General features: G+C 41.7%; 1 protein-coding gene across 2 annotated transcripts; it reads right to left on the minus strand.

Moving 5' to 3' along the window:
- Window positions 1-93: 93 nt before the first annotated feature.
- LOC118375213 (PHD finger protein 20) lies at window positions 94-23,061 on the minus strand. 2 transcript variants are annotated; one of them, XM_035761718.2, is made up of 19 exons: window positions 22,890-23,061; window positions 13,869-13,973; window positions 13,584-13,755; window positions 8,528-8,612; window positions 8,346-8,422; window positions 7,845-8,259; window positions 7,486-7,569; window positions 7,275-7,397; window positions 6,961-7,020; window positions 6,568-6,816; window positions 4,618-4,755; window positions 4,417-4,500; window positions 4,032-4,178; window positions 3,572-3,741; window positions 3,338-3,437; window positions 3,043-3,238; window positions 2,445-2,907; window positions 2,079-2,289; window positions 94-1,909 (listed from the first exon to the last, which is right to left on the minus strand). In XM_035761718.2, exons 2-19 carry the CDS (start codon window positions 13,952-13,954, stop codon window positions 1,770-1,772), a joined length of 3,000 nt encoding a protein of 999 aa, XP_035617611.1. In that variant the 5' UTR covers window positions 13,955-13,973; window positions 22,890-23,061; the 3' UTR covers window positions 94-1,769. The 2 variants fall into 2 exon arrangements, with proteins under 2 accessions (XP_035617611.1, XP_035617612.1); XM_035761719.2 differs by having other exon boundaries at window positions 7,492-7,569; window positions 22,890-23,060.
- Between the last annotated feature and the right edge of the window lie 826 nt (window positions 23,062-23,887).

Below are 23,887 nucleotides of genomic sequence, written 5' to 3' on the forward strand. Positions count from 1 at the left end.
CTAATTTGAAGGAGTGTCCACATACTTTTGTAAATAGTGTATTAGTCTGATTCATTCACCACATTTCAAGAGTAACAACATACAGATTACAGGTAATTTAGATAAAGCTGGTTTATTTTCTTGAATGGAAATCTGAAATAATTATTTATTAAACAAAACCTTATAAAAAGATTGCAGTTCCAGTGCAGTACAACTGCAGTATGCTGCGTCCAAAATACCACAGTTGACCAGAGTTACTGCACCTTTACTAGTTTAAAAACAACACCATTCTAGTGTTGGGACTCTGGGTAAAGCTACATCTCAGTACTCTTGAAAAACAATCTAAATAACTGACACTGTATGCCAACGTACAGCTGAAATAAAATATTAACCATTCAAACAAACAGTAAGGGACAACAAAGAATTCTGAAATGGGTCAAAATAAAGTCAATGTCCAATACATGTACAATTCATATCTATAGGCTACGTAGAGGTTATTTTATTTTTAATCGAGCAATAGTGCGTGTAAGTTTGCGCAAGGTGCGAAGTTGGGCTACTGTTTGGGGGAGAAAAGAAAAAAAATCTACAAAACATTAGGCATTCAATAGGCCTAAATGTTCAAGAAATCAATCAAGAAATGTTTAACAAAAATGTAATTGTTCAAGAGAAAAAAGGGACCTACACATCTTTCTATATTTACAGGTTAGGGTCGGGTGCGGGTCTCAGATTTTCTCTTTAGGACAGTCGGGTGGTTACAGATGGGTTATTAGCAATTGCGGATGAGTCATTAGAAATTGCGAGTGAACAAAAAAGCTGACCCATCAGTCACTAGTGTACAGGCCATGTACTAGGTATTGCAGTACTAAATATACTGTGACAGTCCTATACTCTATGCACCTTGTGCCGTACACATTACACATAAAAAAAGCTAAACCATGAATTAAATTCTGAATCACAATAAATATAAAGACAAGAGCACAGTGCCCACATGGAAAAACATTAAATAAGTTCTGGATACTTAACCAGTAAGATTGACTTCTCTAACATACAAAAAACCAAACATCACAACTAAATATCTAAAAATCTGAGAAATATTACAATTTACAAAATCTAGTTTGCCAACATTGAGGCTTCTGCAAACAATGTACTTTGAAGAATAACTCTTACTGTACTACATCAATATTTATGAGGAAGGGAACATTTATTAACTTCAAGAACATTCTGGACTAGTTCAAGACAGGACAATATTTATTTGCAAATATGAAAATAGTTTCCCTCCCTTTAAAAAGGAACTTTCGCTCTTTTTCTATACTTATTTTATGATCTTAAAACACATCATTAAACTATATATTTTTTTTTAAATATGCATTTAACTGCAACCCTGATCCAAAATATGCATTTGAACTTGAATATCTACATCAAATCCTTTTTGTTTATATTGAACAAACATTGGTAAGGTAACACAAATCTTAATAGAATTACAGTAGAATGAAGCCTATAGTGGCCTACATTTCAACCTTATTTGAACCTTTTAGCAAAGTCATTCATGGATTTTAATCAAAAAAGCAGATAGATTATTTTAGCAAAAACAAAGCAAGTATTAATAATTTTTTACAAGAACTACATTATTAGGATGGGTTAACTTACAATCAAAAGCACTGAACATGGTTATGTTCTTATTTTTCTTGCATTTCAGAAAAGTAGTCCAATTTATCCTGTATCATTGTTGCAAGATACCATACATTTTAGATGTATGTGGTGAAGTGCTGAGCTCAGTAGCGCCCTCATGTTTAGGAGGAGCAGAGGGAGATCTGCTGCACCGTGCCCAGGTCTGTGAGCATCTGTCTGATACGGTGTTTGAGCTGAGGCAGCCGGGTCAACGGGTCGGGAGGCTCCAGTTCCCCTGTGTAGTCAAGCCAACTCTCCAACACTGCAGATAAATCATCAGAAGGAGATAGAAGAAAATAAAAGGGGAGAGACCGAAAGAGCGAGAAATAAGAGTTCTATAAACCTTACATCCATGAGAAATGTATATTTCTTCGACAGGATTTTTTTTGAGTATCTTTATAAATGAAGAATCTGTGTGGCGTAAGTCTCACCATCGAGCTCTTTCTCAATGAGGTCCATCCTGTGTGTGACTTGGTTCTGCATGGCCTCTATGTGATCCAAAAGGTTGATCTGCCACTGCTGATGCAGCACATTGTCTTTTTCTGGGTCTGGCTTTATGTCTGGGCTGGGCTCAGCCTCTTCAGTCTTCACCTCTACTTCACTCTCCCTACCCACATACAGCTTCTTATACAAATCAAGACCCTGGAAAAAGAACAAAACAAGCCATCTAAATCAAATGGAAACTGGTTTGTCATAAATCCAGCTACTTTAGCTTACGGCTAGCATCTCTTCACCACTTGTTTCACCATAAGTATCTCACTACTGACATACAATCATTTTAGAGAAAGAGTACAGACCTTGTCTGGTTGTAGGGTAATGGGGTGGATCTTGGCCCGGTCCTGCAGCAGGGAGCTGGGGTACAGTTTGGCTCTGTCTGAGTCCAGTGGGCCACCATAGCGTTGCTCCTGTTCGAGCAGGTTCTCTGTGCTCCTCAAACTGTCCTCCAGCTCAGAGCCTCCCCGTGTCTCCACCACCAGCCTCTGCTCCACCGCTGGGTAGTACGCTCGCGGTTTCTGGTAGCAGTGCTCACTGCTGATGTAGGAAGCGTTCGAGTCCTGGAAGGATGTTGGGCTCATCTGAACCCTTTTGGCCTTCTCAGAGAGGGCAGAGACTGACATTGCCTTTAGCGCTTCGCCCCCCTCTCGGTCGTTGGCTGCAGGTGAAGGGGTCCTGCTGGTCGCCATACTGCAGCTCATACCAAGCTTCTCCTCCTGCTTCCAGGGCTGGCGCCACAGCTTCAGGTCAGAGTGTGTCTGAGTCCTGTAGAGGACGATAGAGCGAGGTGAGGGCTAATTCACAGCCACTGAAGATGGATCATCCAAGAACCAGTCACACCCAAAATGGTGAAACATTACATATATGGGAAGTACTTGCAGTAACTTCCATTGTACTCACTGGAGAATGCTCATCTTAAGCTGCAGGCCGTTGAGCACCTCAAAGACATGGTGAACGTCACCCAGGAGCTGGTGAGTGGCCGTTAACTTCTTCCTGTTCTGGTGGGAGTAGTTCTCATCCAGGAAAGACAGGCCATACATGTGACCACTGCTCAGCCAATCCCTGTCGTACCAGTAACGCTGGCTCGGTCTCTGGGCTGAGAGAACAGGCAAGATACACGTTCATGTACACTGTCAAAGACCGGAAACCCATTTGGCGATCTAATACTATATTGAGGTGTTTACTGTGTGATTACCTGGTGGGTCTCTGCAAATGTAGCAGCTATAAGTGTCAGGCACATTGTGCTCAAAGAGGCCCATGCAGGTGCCATGCTGCCAGCACAGACATTCATCACACTAGGAAAGGGACAGGGCATTGTCACTTCACATATGATTATGCAATGGAAAAAACATGTGAAAAACAAAAAGCAACAAAACAGTGTTGTGTTAAAGGTTCTTCTGTGACTAACGTGAGTCTCGGTGTGCTTCACCTGAATCATGAAATCATTCTCCTCCTCCACCTCACAGACACAGCGCACTGTGTCAGAGCCCTTGGTCACCATGGATACATTCTGTTCCGACATGGGAGTGGTCACATCCAGCTCCGCCTCCATGTACTCATCACTCCACTCAGCACTGACTGTGGACCAATCACTTTCATCTATTCAGAGGATCGAAAGCAAAACCATGTTTAGTTGACATAATTGTCTGATTTTGAGTGGACCGAAAAACAAATATGCCAAGCATTTGTAGTTTGACAATCAGGCTAACATTTTAAAATACTTTAAATTAGCTGATTATATTATAGGACAACACTAGGGCCCTAAAACATGATGATACGACTTCAAGCCTGAGTGGAGAGGAAGGAGGATTGTGAATAATAGCTAACCTGAATAAAGCAAAAAGGACAGAGTGAGGAGTATAAAGAAGATGTAAGGTCTTGGTACCCACCGTCTTCTTGCACCTGATCTGTGATGTGTTCTGGACTTGAGTCGTAAGATAACTTGTGTTTGTGCAAGAGGGAGAATTTGGATACCAGATTGGACTGAGTAGAGTTAAATAAGGAGATGCCTATGTTCTCCTCACCATTCGTATTCTCTGTCAGGGGGGAAAGCACATGCAGGTTTGAGACTGGGTCAGTACATTCAAAGCTCATGTGGAATACTGAATCATCTGGAACATTAACTGAGAATTACAAACCAAATATATATTTTGTTAGAATGTGGCCAGCTTTCTAGAAAAAGGCAGATAGATTTAGGCAAATCAGATTCCACTAAAGTAGTACTGTCAACTGATAAAGGCTTCAGACACACTCATTCTGTCAACAACATTTTACCTGACTTGGACCTCCCAGTCTTCTTCCTTTTCTTCTGTTTATTGAAGAGGAAGTCTCTTTCAGTCTTCCCTCTAATCTTTTCCCCTGAAGTAAACAAAAGAACTGAGTAAGCAAAGCAGGGATATAAAAAGTAGTTCAACACCCAAGTTGATATTCTCAGTCAAGAACGATGGTAAAATCGGAGATAAAAATGTCCCTCACCCGTTTCACTGGCGCTCCATTCTCTTTCTTCATGGGGTCTGCTGTTGGTTTGCTGGTTCTCCTTCCGTTTCTCACTCAGTGATCTCCGACGATTACGGTTCATCCCATTAGCAGCCTGCCTGTCACCCAGGGGAGAGTCTGTGGTACAGTGGAGCAATGCACAGAGATAAAATGTGATGCATCTATTGTTCATGGATGGATATACAGCACACAAGAAACTGGGTCAGTTAATAACGTACAGTTGAAGTTGGAAGATTACATACACCTTAGCCAAATACATTTAAACTCAGTTGTTCACAATTCCTGAAATTTAATCCTAGTAAAAATTCCCTGCCTTAGGTCCGTTAGAATCACTTTATTTTAAGAATGTCAGAATAACAGCAGAGAGAATGCTTTATTTCAGCTTTTATTTCATTCATCACATTCCCAGTGGGCAGAGGTTTACATACACTCAATTAGTATTTGGTAGCATTGGCTTTAAATTGTTGAACTTGGGTTAAACATTTCAGGTAGCCTTCCACAAGCTTCCCACCATAAATTGGGTGAATTTTGGCCCATTCCACCTGACAGAGCTGATGTAACGGAGTCAGGTTTGTAGGCCTCCTTGCTCACACACGCTTTTTCAGTTCTGCCCACAAATGTTCTATATTGAGGTCAGGGCTTTGTGATGGCCACTCCAATACCTTGACTTTGTTGTCCTTAAGCCAGACTTGGAGGTCTACAATTTTTTTTCTGAGGTATTGGCTGATTTCTTTAGATCTTCCCATGATGTCAAGCAAATAGGCACAGAGTTTGAAGGTAGGCCTTGAAATACATCCACAGGTACACCTCCAATTGACTCAAATGATGTCAATTAGCTTATCAGAAGCTTCTAAAGCCATGACATAATTTTCTGGGATTGTCCAAGCTGTTTAAAAGGCACAGTCAATTTAGTGTATGTAAATCTCAGGCCCACTGGAATTGTGATACAGTGAATAAGTTAAATAATCTGTCTGCAAACAATTGTTGGAAAAATTACTTGTGTCATGCGCAAAGTAGATGTCCTAACAGACTTGCCAAAACTATAGTTTGTTAACCTGTTGCGACTAATTGACAGCTTAGGATAGAAAACACTAAAGTTTCTAAAACTGTAAAGATATATGTGAGTATAACAGAACTGATGTTTCAGGTGAAAGCCTGAGAAAAATCCAATCCGGAAGTGCCCCATATTTTGAAAGCGCTGCGTGCCAATGAGTCCCTATTGAGCTGTGAATGTGGTATGAACCAGCTTACGCATTCTACGTATTCCCCAAGGTGTCTACAGCATTGTGACATAGTTTTACGCATTTATGTTGAAGAATACCCGTAGGGGGCTACATTGCGCAAGTGGTCACATGATGCTCCCAGAGAAAATCTTGCCTAAAGTACAGAGGTAGCCATTATTCCAATCGCTTCTACTGAGAAACCAACTGTCCCGGTTGATATGATAACTTTGGCTATCTACCTGGGAGTCTCGTGAGTGAAAACATCCGAAGTTCAAAGGTAAACTATTTAATTTGATTGCTTTTCTGATTTTCGTGACAAGGTTGCCTGCTGCTAGCAGGGCATAATGCTATGCTAGGCTATCGATAAACTTGTCTAGCTTAGGCTGTAAAGCATATTTTGAAAATCTGAGATGACAGGGTGATTAACAAAAGGCTAAGCTGTGATCCAATATATTTCACTTGTGATTTTTCATGAATAGGAATATTTTCTAGGAAGATTTATGTCCGTTGCGTTATGCTAATTAGTGTCAGGCGATGATTACGCTCCCGGACCCGAGTTTGAGTCACAAGATTAACAAGAAATTTGTGGAGTGGTTGAAAAACAGAGTTAAGGACCCCAACCTAAGTGTATGTAAATTTCCGACTTCAACTGTAGTATGATTGAGCTCAGGTTTGTTGATCCATGGGGCGGAGTGCTACTACTCACGTATAGAACCTGACATGGTGCGTCTCCTCCTGGGTGTCTCCTGAGAGCCAACCTGCTTCTCTGAGGCCTGGGTTTGCATGCTGCCCTCAGAGGCATGCTCGCTGTCTGCATGGTAGTACTTGACGTGATAGTGCAGGAGAGAGGCCTTCCGGAAGGACTTCAGACAGCCAGGGGCCTTGCACTTGAAGGGGTTGTGGTCCAGTTCAATGGAGAGGATTGGGGGCGGCTGGTTTTTGATGACTCGATACACTAAGGTAGAGATACAAGGAACAACATGTCATTTAATGGAAGTTGTGTGTGTGTGTGTGTGTGTGTGTGTGTGTGTGTGTGTGTGTGTGTGTGTGTGTGTGTGTGTGTGTGTGTGTGTGTGTGTGAGAACGAGGCTGTACTCACATGGCTCTCTGCTGTACTTGTGGGTGGTAGGCAGATGGACTTGGCGTTTCAGTATTGATTCTGTAAAGAAACACACAATAGAGCAACTGTAGCTTTTTGTATTCATAAAGCTACTCAGTCCGAGTGCTGATCTAGGATCATGTCCCCCCTGTCCAAGTTCTGTTACTCATTATTATCTAAAAAGCTAAATGTATCCTATAGCAGCACTCCTACCCATATTCAAATAGGCAGAAGTTGTTAGGACAGCTCAAGAAGTCTCCTAAACACCTGCTGATTGTCTTATTTATGAGCATATTCATCTCCATCTTATTTACCTATATCTGATGGGGCTTCGATACCAGCGTCTGTGGGTGTCTGGGTGTTTGTCTGGTCTGGAGTTAATGCTGGGGACGCTGGGACGGAATCTGATCCTGCTTGCTGAGACTGGCTGTTTTTGTCTGGAGAGGGAAGGGCAGGAGTTATAAACAAAGGACACAGGGCTTTGAATGTCAGTAACACGCAACAAGTCATAGATTAGATGCAGACCCTTACTTGTGTCTGGCCTTCTCCTCTTTGGTGGTGGCATCTGTACAAGAGACACCCTCCTCTTCCTCAATTCACGTTGACTTTCTGTAAACAACAAGAACCGAAAGGTCAGTGAGACGGACTTCATTCACAACCATCAAGCAACAAGATACTGAACCGGTCCTAATACGCTCTAACGATTCAATTTAACTTTCTGGTTCTTCACAAAAGCGAAGCCATAAGCCAAGCTATCATCTTTCCTTCCCCGTTAGGACTTGAGCACAACCATGGGACACTTTCAATTTCAATCTAATGATTCTGAAAGGTTTAAAAGAGTTTTCCATTGTTTCACTGTCAAAGCCTTACAGTAACTTACATACCTTCAGAGGGTCGGTACCGGTTCCCCCTGGGCAGCTGGGGACTCTGTCCCGATGCGCAATCTTCTTTCTTCTCCCCCTGTTGTTTGGTACTGCGCATCACTCGCTCCCCTTCTACATTCACATCTTCCGATTTAGTTTGGACAACCTGCCCATTTTCTTTGGTTTGTGGCTCTTCTCTCTTCCCTCCTCCTGCCCCCTTTTCTCCGTTTAGGCTCCCTTTCTGTCCACAGGTCTCAAAGTTGCCATTCAGCGTTTTTTCCTCTCCGTCTTCTCTTCTCTCCTTTTCCTCTCCGTTGCTCTCTCCATCCAGGTCTGAAGAGCCGCTTTTGGATTCATCGCTCAGGGCTTTCCCGTTCTCCTCTTTCCCACTGCTCTGCTCACGTTGACTTCTGTCCCTCTCCCTGGCCTTCCCATTCTAGTCACATTGAGACAGAAAACTGTAAGGTAACTCCATCAACCATCCTCTCACACTATGAACTAACAATCACATGGAGCTCTCACCTCTTTCTTATATGGCTTTACTTTGTTTGGCTTAAGAGTCTTGACAACTCCATCGAAAAACTTCACAGTGTAGGAAGCTGAAGAGAGAACAAACGTGGTCAGAATATTTGTCCAATGTAACTAGAATGCAATGCATTTCTGATTAAACATTTGATTCCGTCCAGTGGAAGTGTAGGACCCACCATCTCTTTTGACTTCCAGAACCTTAGCAGGATAGTAGTGGCAGTCTACCCAACAGGCCAAGACTTTCTCATTCACCCGAAACACCTGGAAGGGAAAGAAAGGTTAAACACTAATCTGAAGTTCAACCAGACTCTGTGGTCGTCGTCTAATCAGTTTAATCTTAGGGCTTTCTGCGTTAACGTCTGATATCGTCTAGGGCAGGTATTCCCTAAATGGGGTACGCGCAATGCCGTCGGGGGTACACCAAATATAAAAGTAATACAATTTTTTTGTTTTAATCTACATGTAATAGTGTAAATAAATAAGTAAATAAAAAAAGCCCATAACTTTTACTCTCTCGTGGGAAACCTTCACTCTTGCGCAGACAATTAGAAACTAAACATGACAATTTGAAAAATAAGCCACGGGAGTTTGAGCGAGATTTTAAGACGGCTCTCGAGTAGTAAGACTTATACAAAAGCAACATATACCATTAATAAGGGTCTGGAAGAGTCTTATAATGTGAGCTACCAAGTGGCTAGGACAGGCAAACCACATACCATTATTATGGAGGACTTCATTCCTCCTGCTGCCAGGAAGAGGCCCAAAAACTATACAGACTATGCCTTCAAACACTGTTTCACAACGCATCAGTGACATGGCAGTAGATGTTTTGAAACAATTACTGCTTCACATACAAGCCAGTAAATGATATGTTACAGCTGGATGAGACAGACGTGGCGGGCCTGACACAGCTCCTGGTATATGTACGTTAAGTTTATGGGGGGGGTCAATTAAGGAAGACATCCTCTTCTGCAAACCAGGACAACATGAATGGATATTTTTAAAGTACTGGACAGCTTTGTGACATAAAATGGACTTGTGGTCAAGATGTGTTGGTATCTGTACTGATTGCACAAAAGCCATGACAGGGAGACATAGTTGAGTTGTAATGCGCGTGCAAGCAGTTGCTCCCGACATCACTTGGGTACACTGCAGCATCCACTGAGAGGCTCTTGCTGCCAAGGGAATGCCTGACTGCTTGAAAGACGTTTTGGACACTACATTAAAATGGTTAACTTTTTAAAAGCAAGGCCCCTGAACTCTCGTGTATTTTCTGCATTGATATGGGCAGCGACCATGTAACACTTTTACAATATACGCTGGTTATCAAGAGGCAAGGTATTTTGAATTGAGAAACGAGCTTAAAGTTCTCTTTACTGACCATAATTTCCACTTGTCTGACAGCTTGCATGATGACGAGTTTCCCAGACAACTGGCTTAAATGGATGATGTTTTTTCTTCGCCTAAATGATCTGAATCTAGGATTACAGGGACTCTCCGCAACTATATTCAATGTGCGGGACAAAATTAAGGCTATAATAAATAAGTTGGAGCAGTTTTCTGTCTGCATTAACAATGCAGACAAATCATTGTACGATTTACGCGGCAGCGTAGCCTAGTGGTTAGAGCGTTGGACTAGTAACCGGAAGGTTGCGAGTTCAAACCCCTGAGCTGACACGGTACAAATCTGTCGTTCTGCCCCTGAACAGGCAGTTAACCCACTGTTCCCAGGCCGTCATTGAAAATAAGAATATGTTCTTAACTGACTTGCCTGGTTAAATAAAGGTAAAAAAAATAAATCAAATACATTTTAAAAAATTGTGTGTGCAAATGAACAAGCTTACGGACAATGTCAAATGTGATATAGTGACGCAAGTGAGCTGGGTGCTCAATTACGCACTTTCCCAAAATGGACGACAAACTGGATTTGTTATCCCTTTCATGCCCTGCCTCCAGTCCACTTACCGATTTCTGAACAAGAGAGCTTCATCGAAATTGAAACAAGCAGTTCTGTGAATTTAAAATCAGAAGCCACTGACAGATTTCTGGATAGGGCTGAGCTCACAGTTTCTTGCCTTGGCAAATCGCGCTGTTAACCTGTTTGGGATAGGGGGCAGCATTTTCACATTTGGATGAAAAGCGTGCCCAGAGTAAACTGCATGCTACTGCAAGTACCAGTTGCTAATACACTGCTCAAAAAATAAAGGGAACACTTAAACAACAATGTAACTCCCAAGTCAATCACACTTCTGTGAAATCAAACTGTCCACTTAGGAAGCAACACTGATTGACAATACATTTCACATGCTGTTGTGCAAATGGAATAGACAACAGGTGGAAATTATAGGCAATTAGCAAGACACCCCCAATAAAGGAGTGGTTCTGCATGTGGGGACCACAGACCACTTCTCAGTTCCTATGCTTCCTGCCTGATGTTTTGGTCACGTTTGAATGCTGGCGGTGCTTTCACGCTAGTGGTAGCATGAGACGGAGTCTACAACCCACACAAGTGGCTCAGGTAGCGCAGCTCATCCAGGATGGAACATCAATGCGAGCTGTGGCAAGAAGGTTTGCTGTGTCTCAGCGTAGTGTCCAGAGCATGGAGGCGCTACCAGGAGACAGGCCAGTACATCAGGAGACGTGGAGGATGCCGTAGGAGGGCAACAACCCAGCAGCAGGACCGCTACCTCCGCCATTGTGCAAGGAGGAGCACTGCCAGAGCCCTGCAAAATGTCCTCCAGCAGGCCACAAATGTGCATGTGTCTGCTCAAAAGGTTAGAAACAGACTCCATGAGGGTCCGACGTCCACAGGTGGGGGTTGTGCTTACAGCCCAACACCATGCAGGATGTTTTTCATTTGCCAGAGAACACAAAGATTGGCAAATTCGCCACTGGCGCCCTGTGCTCTTCACAGATGAAAGCACGTTCACACGGAGCACATGTGACAGACGTGACAGTCTGGAGACGCCGTGGAGAACGTTCTGCTGCCTGCAACATCCTCCAGCATGACCGGTTTGGCGGTGGGTCAGTCATGGTGTGGGGTGACATTTCTTTGGGGGGGCCGCACAGCCCTCCATGTGCTCGCCAAAGGTAGCCTGACTGCCATTAGGTACCGAGATGAGATCCTCAGACCCCTTGTGAGACCATATGCTGGTGCGGTTGGCCCTCGGTTCCTCCTAATGTGTGTCAGCAGTTCGTGCAAGAGGAAGGCATTGATGCTAAGGACTGTTCCCCAGACCTGAATCCAACTGAGCACATCTGGGACATCATGTCTCGCTCCATCCACCAACGCCACGTTGCACCAGACTGTCCAGGAGTTGGCGGATGCTTTAGTCCAGGTCTGGGAGGAGATCCCTCAGGAGACCATCCGCCACCTCATCAGGAGCATGCCCAGGCGTTGTAGGGAGGTGATACAGGCACGTGGAGGCCACACACACTACTGAGCCTCATTTTGACTTGTTTTAAGGACATTACATCAAAGTTGGATCAGCCTGTAGTGCAGTTTTCCACTTTAATTTTGTGTGACTCCAAATCCAGGGTTGATAAATTTGATTTCCATTGAGATTGTGTGTGATTTTGTTGTCAGCACGTTCAACTATGTAAAGAAAAAAGGATTTAATAAGAATATTTCATTCATTCAGATCTAGGATGTGTTATTTTAGTGTTCCCTTTATTTTTTTGAGCAGTGTATATGCATATTATTAGTATATTTAGATAGAAACTTCAGTGTTTTCTTATATGGCAGGTGAAAACCTGAGAAAGATCCAACCAGGAAGTGGGAAATCTGAGGTTTGTAGTTCAACTCTTTGCCTATCGAATATACAGTGTCTACGGGGTCAAATTGCACTTCCTAAGGCTTCCACTAGATGTCAACAGTCTTTGGAAACTAGTTTGATACTTCTACTGTAAAGGAGGGGGGAATGAGAGGGGATTGAGTCAGTGGTCTGGCAGAGTGTCACGAGCTGGTCACGCACGTTCACGTGAGAGTTAGCTTGAGTTCCTTTACATTTCTGAAGACAAAGGAATTCTCCGGTTGGAACATTACTGAAGATTTATGATAAAAACATCCTAAAGATTGATTTTATACTTCGTTTGACATGTTTCTACAAACTGTAATAACTTTTTTGACTTTGAACTAAGCGATCGCGCATTAATTACTGGGCTAAACGCGTAAACAAAAAGGAGGTATTTGGACATAAATTATGGACTTTACCAAACATTTATTGTGAAACTGGGATTCCGGGGAGTGCATTCTGATGAAGAACAAAGGTAAGTGAATATTTATAATGCTATTTCTGACTTTTGTTGAGTCGAACATGGCGGATATCTGTATGGATTGATTTGTTGTTTGAGCGCCGTACTCAGATTATTGCATGGTTTGCTTTTTCCGTAAAGTTTCTTTGAAATCTGACAGCGGTTGCATTATGAAGAAGTATATCTCTAATTCTGTGCATAACACTTGTATCTTATATTAAAGTTTATGATGACTATTTCTGTAAATTGATGTGGCTCTGAAAAAAAATCAGGATGTTTTGGAAGCAAAACATTACTGAACGTAACGCGCCAATGTAAACTGAGACTTCTGGATATAAATATGCACTTTATCGAACAAAACACACATGTATTGTGTAACATGAAGTCCTACGAGTGTCATCTGATGAAGATCAAAGGTTAGTGATTAATTTTTGCTCTCTTTGGCTGGAAAATGTCTGTGTGTGTTTGTGACTAGGCTCTGACCTAACAATCATGTTGTGCTTTCGCTGTAAAGCCTTTTTGAAATCGAACACAATGGGTAAATTAACAAAGTTTTTCATTTGGTGTATTGCAGTTAATGTATGAAAGTTACATATTTCTACAACATATTATTGAATTTCGCACACTGCCTTTTCAGCGGAATGTTGTCAATGGGTTCCGCCATAAGAATTTAAGACACTGATGCCCTTTGCAACCACATACCCATGTAAGAGTGAGCAAAATTATTGATTATTATTACATTATTATTTGTGCCCTGGTCCTGTAAGAGCTCTTTGCCACTTCCTACAAGCCGGGTTGTGACAAACTCACTCATTCGTATGTTTAATAAATGTATTGTTATAGTGTGTGTGGCAGGCTTACAATGATGGCAAAAAAAAAACAGGTGCTAGAAGGGGTACGCAGCTGGAGGATGAATGTTTGAAGGGGTACGGGACTACTTGGAAAACAACATTATGTCAGTGTACTAGTCTCCCTCACCGAGCTGGGCCGTTTGTCCTGCAGACCCTTTCTCCTCAACTGGATCCTGTCCAGGGGCCTCAGGTATGGGCTGGTCCAGTCAAACCACTCGTCATAGCGGTGGCTCCACTGACGGTAGTGGATCAGAACCTTCTCGTCCTCATAGTCGATCTTCTCTATGCTGGCCTGGTACCTGAGCAGTAGAGAGTTACGATGTTCAATAAGACTGATAATGGTAGACAAGAACAATAGGACATGAACATTAGAAACCTGGCCAGACAGTAATCAGATGGAAATGACACTGACCAGTTCTTCAGGTTGTCGCGAGCCTCCAGCTGTGCTCCCACCTCAAAGGTGATCCCTCTTCTGTCGGGAGGAGTCTTGGTCATCATGGGCACATTCAAGGCCTACCTGTAGAACAGCAGAAGAACATCCAAACAAGAGACTAGCATTATGTCAAATCTCCACATGAACTGGCCATAACTGCAGGAAGTGCATTGCCACACATCACATTGTATAATTTCAACGGGAAAACAAAAACAGTCAGGAGTTATGAAGACATCGCATCTTTGAAGCACCATTTGCTGACATCACTCAACTGAAAATGTACTATACGTCTGTTGATCATCCAAGTCACTAGGGCCAATTCAGAAATCAACAGGTGTCTGACTAATGGTTGAAATCAGTTCTGCATGTACTGCCATCCAGCACCCCAGGATTAACATTAGCTGGCTAGCGGAGCTGGAGGCTGGTTCAACATGTTGACTTTATTTGGACTCATTATTTGATGTAATTATTTAGTACCGTATTATAAAAAAAATATGGTAATGTTTTCACTGTTTGAACCCATGAATTTGCAGCAATCTTCGGACTACCTAAAGTAGTAAATTAGTACTGGCTCCATGTCATCTACAAGACCCTGCTAGGTAAAGTCCCCCTTTATCTTAGCTCGCTGGTCACCATAGCATCTCCCACCTGTAGCATACGCTCCAGCAGGTATATCTCTCTAGTCACCCCCAAAACCAATTCTTTCTTTGGCCGCCTCTCCTTCCAGTTCTCTGCTGCCAATGACTGAAACGAACTACAAAAATCTCTGAAACTGGAAACACTTATCTCCCTCACTAGCTTTAAGCACCAACTGTCAGAGCAGCTCACAGATTACTGCACCTGTACATAGCCCACCTATAATTTAGCCCAAACAACTACCTCTTTCCCTACTGTATTTCATTTATTTATTTATTTAGCTCCTTTGAACCCTATTATTTTTATTTCTACTTTGCACATTCTTCCACTGCAAATCTACCATTCCAGTGTTTTACTTGCTATATTGTATTTACTTTGCCACCATGGCCTTTTTTTTGCCTTTACCTCCCTTCTCACCTCATTTGCTCACATCGTATATATACACTTGTTTATACTGTATTATTGATTATGTTTGTTTTACTCCATGTGTAACTGTGTGTCGTTGTGTGTCGAACTGCTTTGCTTTATCTTGGCCAGGTCGCAATTGTAAATGAGAACTTGTTCTCAACTTGCCTACCTGGTTAAATAAAAGGTGAAATAAAATAAAAAATAAAGTTTCACCGATATTTAAAATGGAGGTATGTTGAAGTTAACGTGATTAGTAGAGATTGATGTTGCTAGCTTTTGGGGTGATTAACGTTAGTCACTTAATGTGTCCATTTCCCTAAACCACTTTTGTTTTCCAGTTTGGCTTCACACCTTCAAGTGTAATTTCTCTTGACTATATAGTCTTTAATTTTTTTCTACTTTTTAGTTATTTTGTTTGGATACCGTGATTGGAATAGATTTTATTCAGTCCCGGTACTAGGAGAAGTTCCTGAAGTTCCAAAACAAAGATGGATAAGAGTTGAGTAGTTAATTAAACGTTAGCTAGCCGGTTAGCTGCATCTTTAGCACCCAGTTGCACACTGCTGTCTAGGCCCTTCCTAGACTTCCGTAAAGGAAAGCACTCCTTGTGGGGGAGCCTGTAGACCAGAAGGAGAGCTGATCAACATTGAAAGTAAGTTGCAGGGTGGCAGGATAGATCAGAATTGAGGGTATGCCCTACAAGTACAATTCCCTCTGGACATCTGCAAATGCTTTTCTTTGCCGATTTGTGAAGGCACTGTAGTCCGCATAACAAGGTATGGTTCTCCAGGCATCTTGGATGGGCGCATTCATTCTTGCTTCACAAGGTCCTTGTAGAATATTGTTGCGGGCTTGGTATCTGAAAACATTGAAGACCATGTGTCTGGGGGTTGTCCTTTACATTTTGGTTGTAAACCCGTTCCATTTGAATCGGAATAGTACCAAGTGACGGAATCCATTTGGGAAGGATTTATTGCAGGAAAGCAATCCCAGAGACCCTCACGTTGTGTGTGTTGATCCTCAAACACCACCATTTTGAACCACATCTTCTCAACTTCCAAAGTGCAGAGGTTCACATCCCTTTTTAGACCCCTTGCCTCAGTCTGAATGCAATCCACCCTTTCTATTAGTGCTCGAACTGATCCCATGTGGGTGTCCAACTTATCTTGCAAGGTAGCAACTTGTTCCCTTACTCCTTGAATTGCTGCACCAACCGCACATTGAACCACCACCTCCATCCGGTCTTGTTGTTCAGCTAAAGCTAGCGAAATGGCGTTGCTAAAGCTAGCATCAGTAGTAACTTATAGCGTTGAGGTTGCCATTTTGGTAGGCGAACCCATTTGTTTCTTGACCCCAGATATTTCCACCGACTTTTAAACTAGAAAGTATAAATAGTTGAGGTAGATAACCTGAATAAAATATAGAATGAGGAATTGTCAACAGGAGCTTCAGAGTCTGACTATTACGCTAGTAGGACACGTGACCTTCCCATCACCTGCTTTCGTGTGCAAAATGAGTTGTGTACAGTGCATTCGGAAAGTATTCAGACACCTTCACTTTTTCACGTTACAGCCTTATTCTGAAATTGACGTTTTTTCCCCCCCACTCATTAATCTACACACAATAACAATGCAAAAACTGGTTTAGAACTTTTTGCAGATTAATAAAAAGAAAAAAATATTACATTTACATAAGTATTCAGACCCTTTACTCAGCACTTTGTTTTAGCACCTTAGGCTGTACCCAGTCTTCATGGGTATGACACTATAAGCTTGGCACACCTGTATTTGGGGAGTGTCTCCCATACTTCTCTACAGATCCTCTCAAGTTCTGTCAGGTTGGATGGGAAGCGTTGCTGCACAGCTATTTTCAGGTCCCTCCAGAGATGTTTGATTGGGTTCAAGTCCGGGCTCTGGCTGGGCCACTCAAGGACATTGAGACTTGCATTGTCTTGGTTGTGTGCTTAGGGTCGTTGTCCTGTTGTAAGTTGAACCGTCGCTCCAGTCTCAGGTCCTGAGCGCTCTGGATTAAGTTTTCATCAAGGATCTCTCTGTACTTTGCGCCGTTCATCTTTCCACTCGATCCTGATGCTGCCAACACCATGCTTCACCGTAGGGATGGTGCCAGATTTCCTCCAGATGTGACGCTTGGCATTCAGGCCAAAGAGTTCAATCTTGGCATCATCAAATCAGAGAATCTTGTTTCTCATGGTCAGAGTCCTTCAGGTGCCTTTTGGCAAACTCCAGGCAGGCTGTCATGTGCCTTTTAATGAGTATCTTATGCCTGACCACTACCAGAAAGGCCTGATTGGTGGAGTGCTGCAGAGACAGATGTCCTTCTGGAAGGTTTTCCCATCTCCACAGAAGAACTCTGGAGCTCTGCCAGTGACCATCGAGTTCTTGGTCACCTCCGACCAAGGCCCTTTCCCCCAATTGCTCAGTTTGGCCGGGTGGCCAGCTCTAGGAAAAGTCTAGGGGGGTTTCAAACTTCTTCCATTTAAGAATGGGCACCACTGTTCTCTTTAGGACCTTCAATGCTGCAGAAATATGTTGGTACCCTTCCCCAGATCTGTGCCATGACACAATCCTGTCTCGGAGCTCTATGGACAATTCCTTCGACCTCATGGCTTGGTGTTTGCTCCGACATGCACTGTCAACTGTGGGACCTTACATAGACAGGAGTGTGCCTTTCCAAAAAACGTCCAATCAATTGAATTTACCACAGGTGGACACCAATCCAGTTGTAGAGACTGCTCAAGGATGATCAATGGAAACAGGATGCACCGAGATCAATTTTGAGTCTCATAGCAAAGGGCCTGAATACTTATGTAAATAAGGTATTTGCTCAAATGTATAAAAACCTGTTTTCACTTTGTCGTTATGGGGTTCTGTGTGTAGATTGATGAGAAAAACATTAATTTAACATAACAAAATGTGGAAAAAGAGAAGGGGTCTGAATACTTTCCGAATGCACTGTACGTTTTTGTACATTTGAACAGCAGTAGGACAATATACCTTATATTGTTAAGGCTCTAAAGCAATACTAGTTGCGCCACCCCCATGGATTTAAAATGCCCCTCAGGCATGTCATCCTGGAGCATGGCCTGATGTAACTGCATTGACAGTCATTGATTTACAAGCGATGTTTCATGCTTGCCAAACAACCACAGGCAATATCAGTAATCTAGTCAAACAGTGCCCAGTGTTCGCATGTTGACCAAAGCAAGGTAGGCGGCCTGTTCCTGATCTTGCACATCTATGCTACACCTTCAGCATTAAAATGCTAAAATGGCTTGGGTGACATTAGGTCGTGACTCTAATAAAGCCTATGTAATTTGCTAAGTTGATATGTATGCGCTGTTAAATTGTGTTTCACAGGAATAAAAATATGCTACGGGAGACAATTCTGATTTGGATATAGGCCATCTGCTGAACAGGGATTAAAATAAATGTTATTTTGATTGTTCAGGTTCAACGTCAGCAATAGTTTTTCTTTAAAGTTAAATAAAGTATTTTTTTTATATATACACATAGTGTGAAGTTGATAATTCCATAAAGAACAATCAGTTTTGCGAGGCACACTACATGGCCGCAGTGAGAGGAGAAAGAAGCTCTCCGTAAAAACGTTCAACTCGTCACAAACATTCGATTTTGAGATACGGACGAAATCCAACATTTTGCTACATATTCACTGCCCATGTCATAGCTAATTTGTAAACAATAAATATTGATACATTACTAGCGCAAACACTTAATCTGACCAGTTCATAGTGGGTGATGGTGATTTCAGAACCAAAATGGGGAGATAAACAGGCTACTGTTCAATTCAAGTACAAATAATTCAGTATTTTCAATTTCTACATTTACTGCACTCATTTGAGATCGTTTCCACACTGCCACGTAGGGCTGCACTATATGGGCAAACAATCTAGGCTTTGTTTTTTACCAAATGTTGCCATTTTGATTTGACTTGTGATTTAGAGCAAAACACCTTGGTGAACTGTTGGAATCATGGAAATAGAATGATTATTCTAATGGGCACTGTGTTTGACATGACAACAAATTAAAATGCCAGAGAGGAGTCATTGTGGCAGGGTAGGAACCAAAGTGTTGATAAGTGTTTCCTATAATCTTTGGCTACATTGAATGTTCCCTTAGCTACTTCATGAAGTAGCTAACATACTCATGCTTTGCATATTCCTCTTTGATTTAGAAGATGCAGTTGCACAAACATGCTGATTTAGGTTAACACCATCACTGGTATTATCTGGTTGTTTAGCTAGTTACCTTTGCTCTGACTCAGTACATTTATTAGCTAGCTAGCCAGCTAACTAACTCGCGATTAGCAGCTAACACGATTTAAGCCCAACTTGGTAAGAAAAGACCAACAATTTTTTCGCAGATGTAAGTAACAAACTAATAGTGTAATTATAAAACACTAGTGGGTGTATATTAACCTCTTTCAGCTAGGGTGCACTATTTTTATGTTTGGAAAAATAACGTTCCCAATGTAAACGGCCTATTTCGCAGGCCCATATGCTAGAATATGTATATAATTGACAGATTAGGATAGAAAACACTCCAAAGTTTCCAAAACTGTCAAAATATTGTCTGAGTATAACAGAACTGATATTGCAGGTGAAACCTGAGGAAAATCAAACAAGGAAGTGGCTTCTATTTTGAAAGCTCCATGTTCCATAGCCTGCCTTCGCTCCATTTAAAGGGATATCAACCAGATTCCTTTTCCTATCGCTTCCTCAAGGTGTCAGTCTTTAGACAGTTTCAGGCTTTTATTTTGAAAAATGAGCGAGAAAGAACATTGCGTCAGGTGTTCGCATGAGTTTTGCTTGCGCAACAGAGCTTGGGCAGCCATCGTCTCTCCCTCTCCTACTGAAAAAGACAGTGCCGTTTGATATTATCGATTATATATTTTAAAAACAACCTGAGCATTGATTATAAACAAACGTTGACATGTTTCTGTGGACATTATGGATACTATTTGGAATTTGTCTGCGTTGTCGTGACCGCTCGAGCCTGTAGATTTCTGAACATAACGCGCCAAACAAACTGAGGTATTTTGGATATAAAATCATCTTTATGGAACAAAAGGAAAATTTGTGTAACTGAGTATCGTGAGTGAAAATATCCGAAGATCAAAGGTAAGCGATTAATTTTATTGCCTTTCTGATTTTTGCGACCAAGCTACTTTGATGCTAGGTGTTCATAATGTTTTGTCTAGTGATCGATAAACTTAAACGCTTGGATTGCTTTCGCTGTAAAGCATATTTTCAAAATCTGACACGACAGGTGGATTAACAAAATGCTAAGCTGTGTTTTGCTATATTGCACTTGTGATTTCATGAATATAAATATTTTTAGTAATATTATTTGAATGTGGCGCTCTGCAATTCAGCGGTGGTTGATGAGAATTATCCTGCTAACGGGATAGGTAGCGTCAAGAAGTTAAGAAGCTAAGGGAAAATAGCATTGTTATCAACATTGTTGCATGTGTTTCGTGGTTGAGGAGCAAATGCACTCCTTGAGTGACAGGGGGCGGGGCTGGGTCTGCGTGGAAAGCGAGCAGTGAGAAATGACTCAAAGTAGCAAAGTAAACTATAAAAATGGATGTTACACACACCGAATCACATTTAACAAACCAAACACTCAAATACTGTTATAGAAGGTGAAGTAAAAACGTAAACCGGTCTGTGCATCAATACCAGTAGATACAGTATACTGCCCAGCCCTAGCGCATCGAATCGTACTGAATCATTTCAAACTAAAACTTAGCGTTATTGTATGGTACCGGAGCCCATGTCTCTAGATACGCATCTTGAAAGGGAAAGATGCATATTCCTAACTACTACCCCAACAGCAACTTTCTTCTACAATTTTTAACAGCACAACACATCAGGTAAAAGTGCTGATCACAGCTATTCCTCCAAAATAACACAGTACTCCCATGCTATTAGCTAAAGTGTAAATTGACACTGCTTACGCCTTGATCACACCTACAGAGTCATTGCGCAAAATGGCACACAGCATCATCTGGATGTGTGTAATAAAAGTTCAACAATCACCTCTAACTACCATTTCTGTCAAGCCGTCTACGCATCTGTTCGATAAATCCAACGTATGCACCACACAGAACGCACTGAATCTGCCTCTGCAATGCAGCAAGGCAAACGCAGCGTTCCATTGGAAATTCATGTACTTCTGGTGTATCAAAACACAATGACGCTGTCGGTGTGATCGAGGTGTTACTGAGGTTATAAGTAGAACTAAAGCATGCATTTGACTGCGCATGTCAAGCAGCCCAATTCTGATCTTTTTTCACTAATTGGTCTTTGGACCAATCAGATCAGCTCTGAAAACGATCGGATGTGATTGGTCAAAAGTTAAATTATTGGTGGGGTGGGGGGGTCAAAATGGGGCTGCCTGTATAAATGCAGCCTTATTGACTGGGAATGTCTGTCTGGGCTCAGATTATACTGTCAGCAGAGAACTAAAACAGCACTTATCTGTTACTCAGACTGAATACACCCATTCAACTGCTGCACCAAATCAAAATAATTTTCATTTCGAAGTCATCAAATCAAACATATTTTCCCAAAGATGCCGACTAGACCTTATTTCAGCAAGAGGAAGATGGTTGTGCAATCAGGCCATAAATTGTGGAGAATGCCAGTTGATCGGCTTCAACCAACAAACAAAACAAATCCTCCTCTCTGTCAGCAGGGTAATAGTTTAAACAATCCAATATATCTATAATGAAAAACAAAAGCTACTTGGTTTAATTTTAGCATAAACAATGCTTTCATAATACCCACAGTGGGTCTACTGACTGTTGGATTTCCTTTTTTCAGCGCAACTGACACCTTCAGTTGGAGACGTGTAGCTGATTCTGACACTGATTTGTACATGAGTGATGCTTAGCCATTTTAAGCATTGACACGACTGGAATAAAATTCATTTTGAGGAATAGAAAGTAACAACATTCTGCTAGTATTTATAAAGCAGCAAATCACACCAAAACTGGCCATGATAGGCCTCTGTAGTTTGTTATGACATGCGCAGCATTGAGTGATAGAACAAGCCTGACAAAGGTAACGCAAATGGCGCACAATGAGTTCCAATGTTGTTTACATTCTCAGAAGCTCTAACAAAACTGATTTGATGAGAATAAAAATGCAATTATGCAGCGCATTTAACATTACGTTAAATAGCATTTTTTTTTATAAATCTGAGTGTTCTCAAAAACAGCGACAGATCAGATTATATAATTATCTGACTCAACAAGCTCGCGGATGAAACGTGCGTGCAACGTCGACAGAACTGCCGCACAACTATTTCCTTTACAAATAACGCTTTCTTCACTAACGTTAACCTCATAACGTAATTATGATGTTAAACAGTGAAAACCATATAATTATGTAAAAACAAAAAGCTAGTCCGCGTTTTGCTAATGCAGCTGCCGCCGATGTCGAATAAGCTCATTGGGTAGAAGCTGATGACAGTTCCGAAGACAGACATTTCATAGGACGCAGTCGCTGTCAATTGGCTATTTACTTTGCCCGGGCCTTGTAGACCTGCTTCTGCTGTACTGTCTAGTTGCAGAGTAAGCAATTAACCACGGCTCGAGAACACACAGAAAACTCCATATCTGAAGAAGAGTTGCAACATGCCGCAAACAAAAATAATCAATGCAATTCGATGCTTCACTTGAGTTTATCAACTTTAACGTAAACAAATGAGTTTGCTGTAACTAGCAAACGTTACATTAGCTAACAATACTCCATCATGAAACAGAACATTCCGCACGCGTGCGGACAAGTTTAATAACCACAGAAGAAGCATGTCTGCCACCAAAAACACATGTCATTGTAGTTTAACATTTAAATGATACATTGTGTAAGACATGATACATATTGACATTACAAAGAAACTAGACGCTTACCTCGAGCTCCTAGTTATTTCTTCTCGTGGATGAAGCCTACTTCACTTGCAAGTCCTTCCTTGGAGCAACGTGCTTCTCGGCCAACGCAGTTTGTTTCTCGTCCACACTCCGACAGCGCTTCCTCCGTTACCAAGTGGCGATCCTCTGCGCGTGCGCAACTGCTATTCCCCTCTTCTGCCTCCTAGCTCAAGAACAAGAAGTGGATCTAGAATGTTCGATTTCTTTCTATTATGAAATGTAACTTTTTTGTAGAGAATTAAGTTTTTTTTTTAAGGGGGTTCACATTGCTTGCTCTCATTATTTTTGTCTCAGAGAGAGAGAGAGAGAGAGAGAGAGAGAGAGAAAGAAAATATAGTCTACACAGTGATGATGATTCATACATTTGTTTAGTTTACTTTTCTATTCTATTCCATTTGAATTCCCCTTTGTGCTAAAATATCCCACTGTACTACTGTACAGGCTTTGGTAGATGGCATGATGAACCTATCAAGACCTTAAGAAAAATGTTTACCTTAATCCTACACTTGAACTATAATGTTTTTTATGTCCTCTTTCATTGAAATTCAGTAGTCATAATTTGAGTGACTTGTGTTTTACATTGTACATGTACAGGTAACTGCCAAAATAAAGGAAACACTTGACTAAGTGAGGGATCTGGCGGCTCTGGTCACCAACCTTTTCTGAGCCTTTTTCTGAGATCACTGTGAGTCAAAATGCAAACCGAGCTCTACCGCTCAGATTTTTTTTTAAACATGACTTAAAAAACGTAAGCCTATGCAACATGAACAATGAAATACAGTTCCCTAGCAATGAGGTTTGTGCAGTAGGCTTTAGGCCCAATACATTATCACTGCATATTGGCTATGCTTGAATTGCCCTGCCAATGTTGTTCTTCTCAGACCATTTTGAAATGATATGTTAAAACATTTGGTATTACGATCACACTGGTAATAGAACATTTGTGTATTACTCTTTACTGGACTGATGGCCTGCATCTC

The sequence above is a fragment of the Oncorhynchus keta genome, chromosome 28 (assembly GCF_023373465.1).
Source record: "Oncorhynchus keta strain PuntledgeMale-10-30-2019 chromosome 28, Oket_V2, whole genome shotgun sequence".
In the NCBI taxonomy this organism is placed as follows: domain Eukaryota; kingdom Metazoa; phylum Chordata; class Actinopteri; order Salmoniformes; family Salmonidae; genus Oncorhynchus; species Oncorhynchus keta.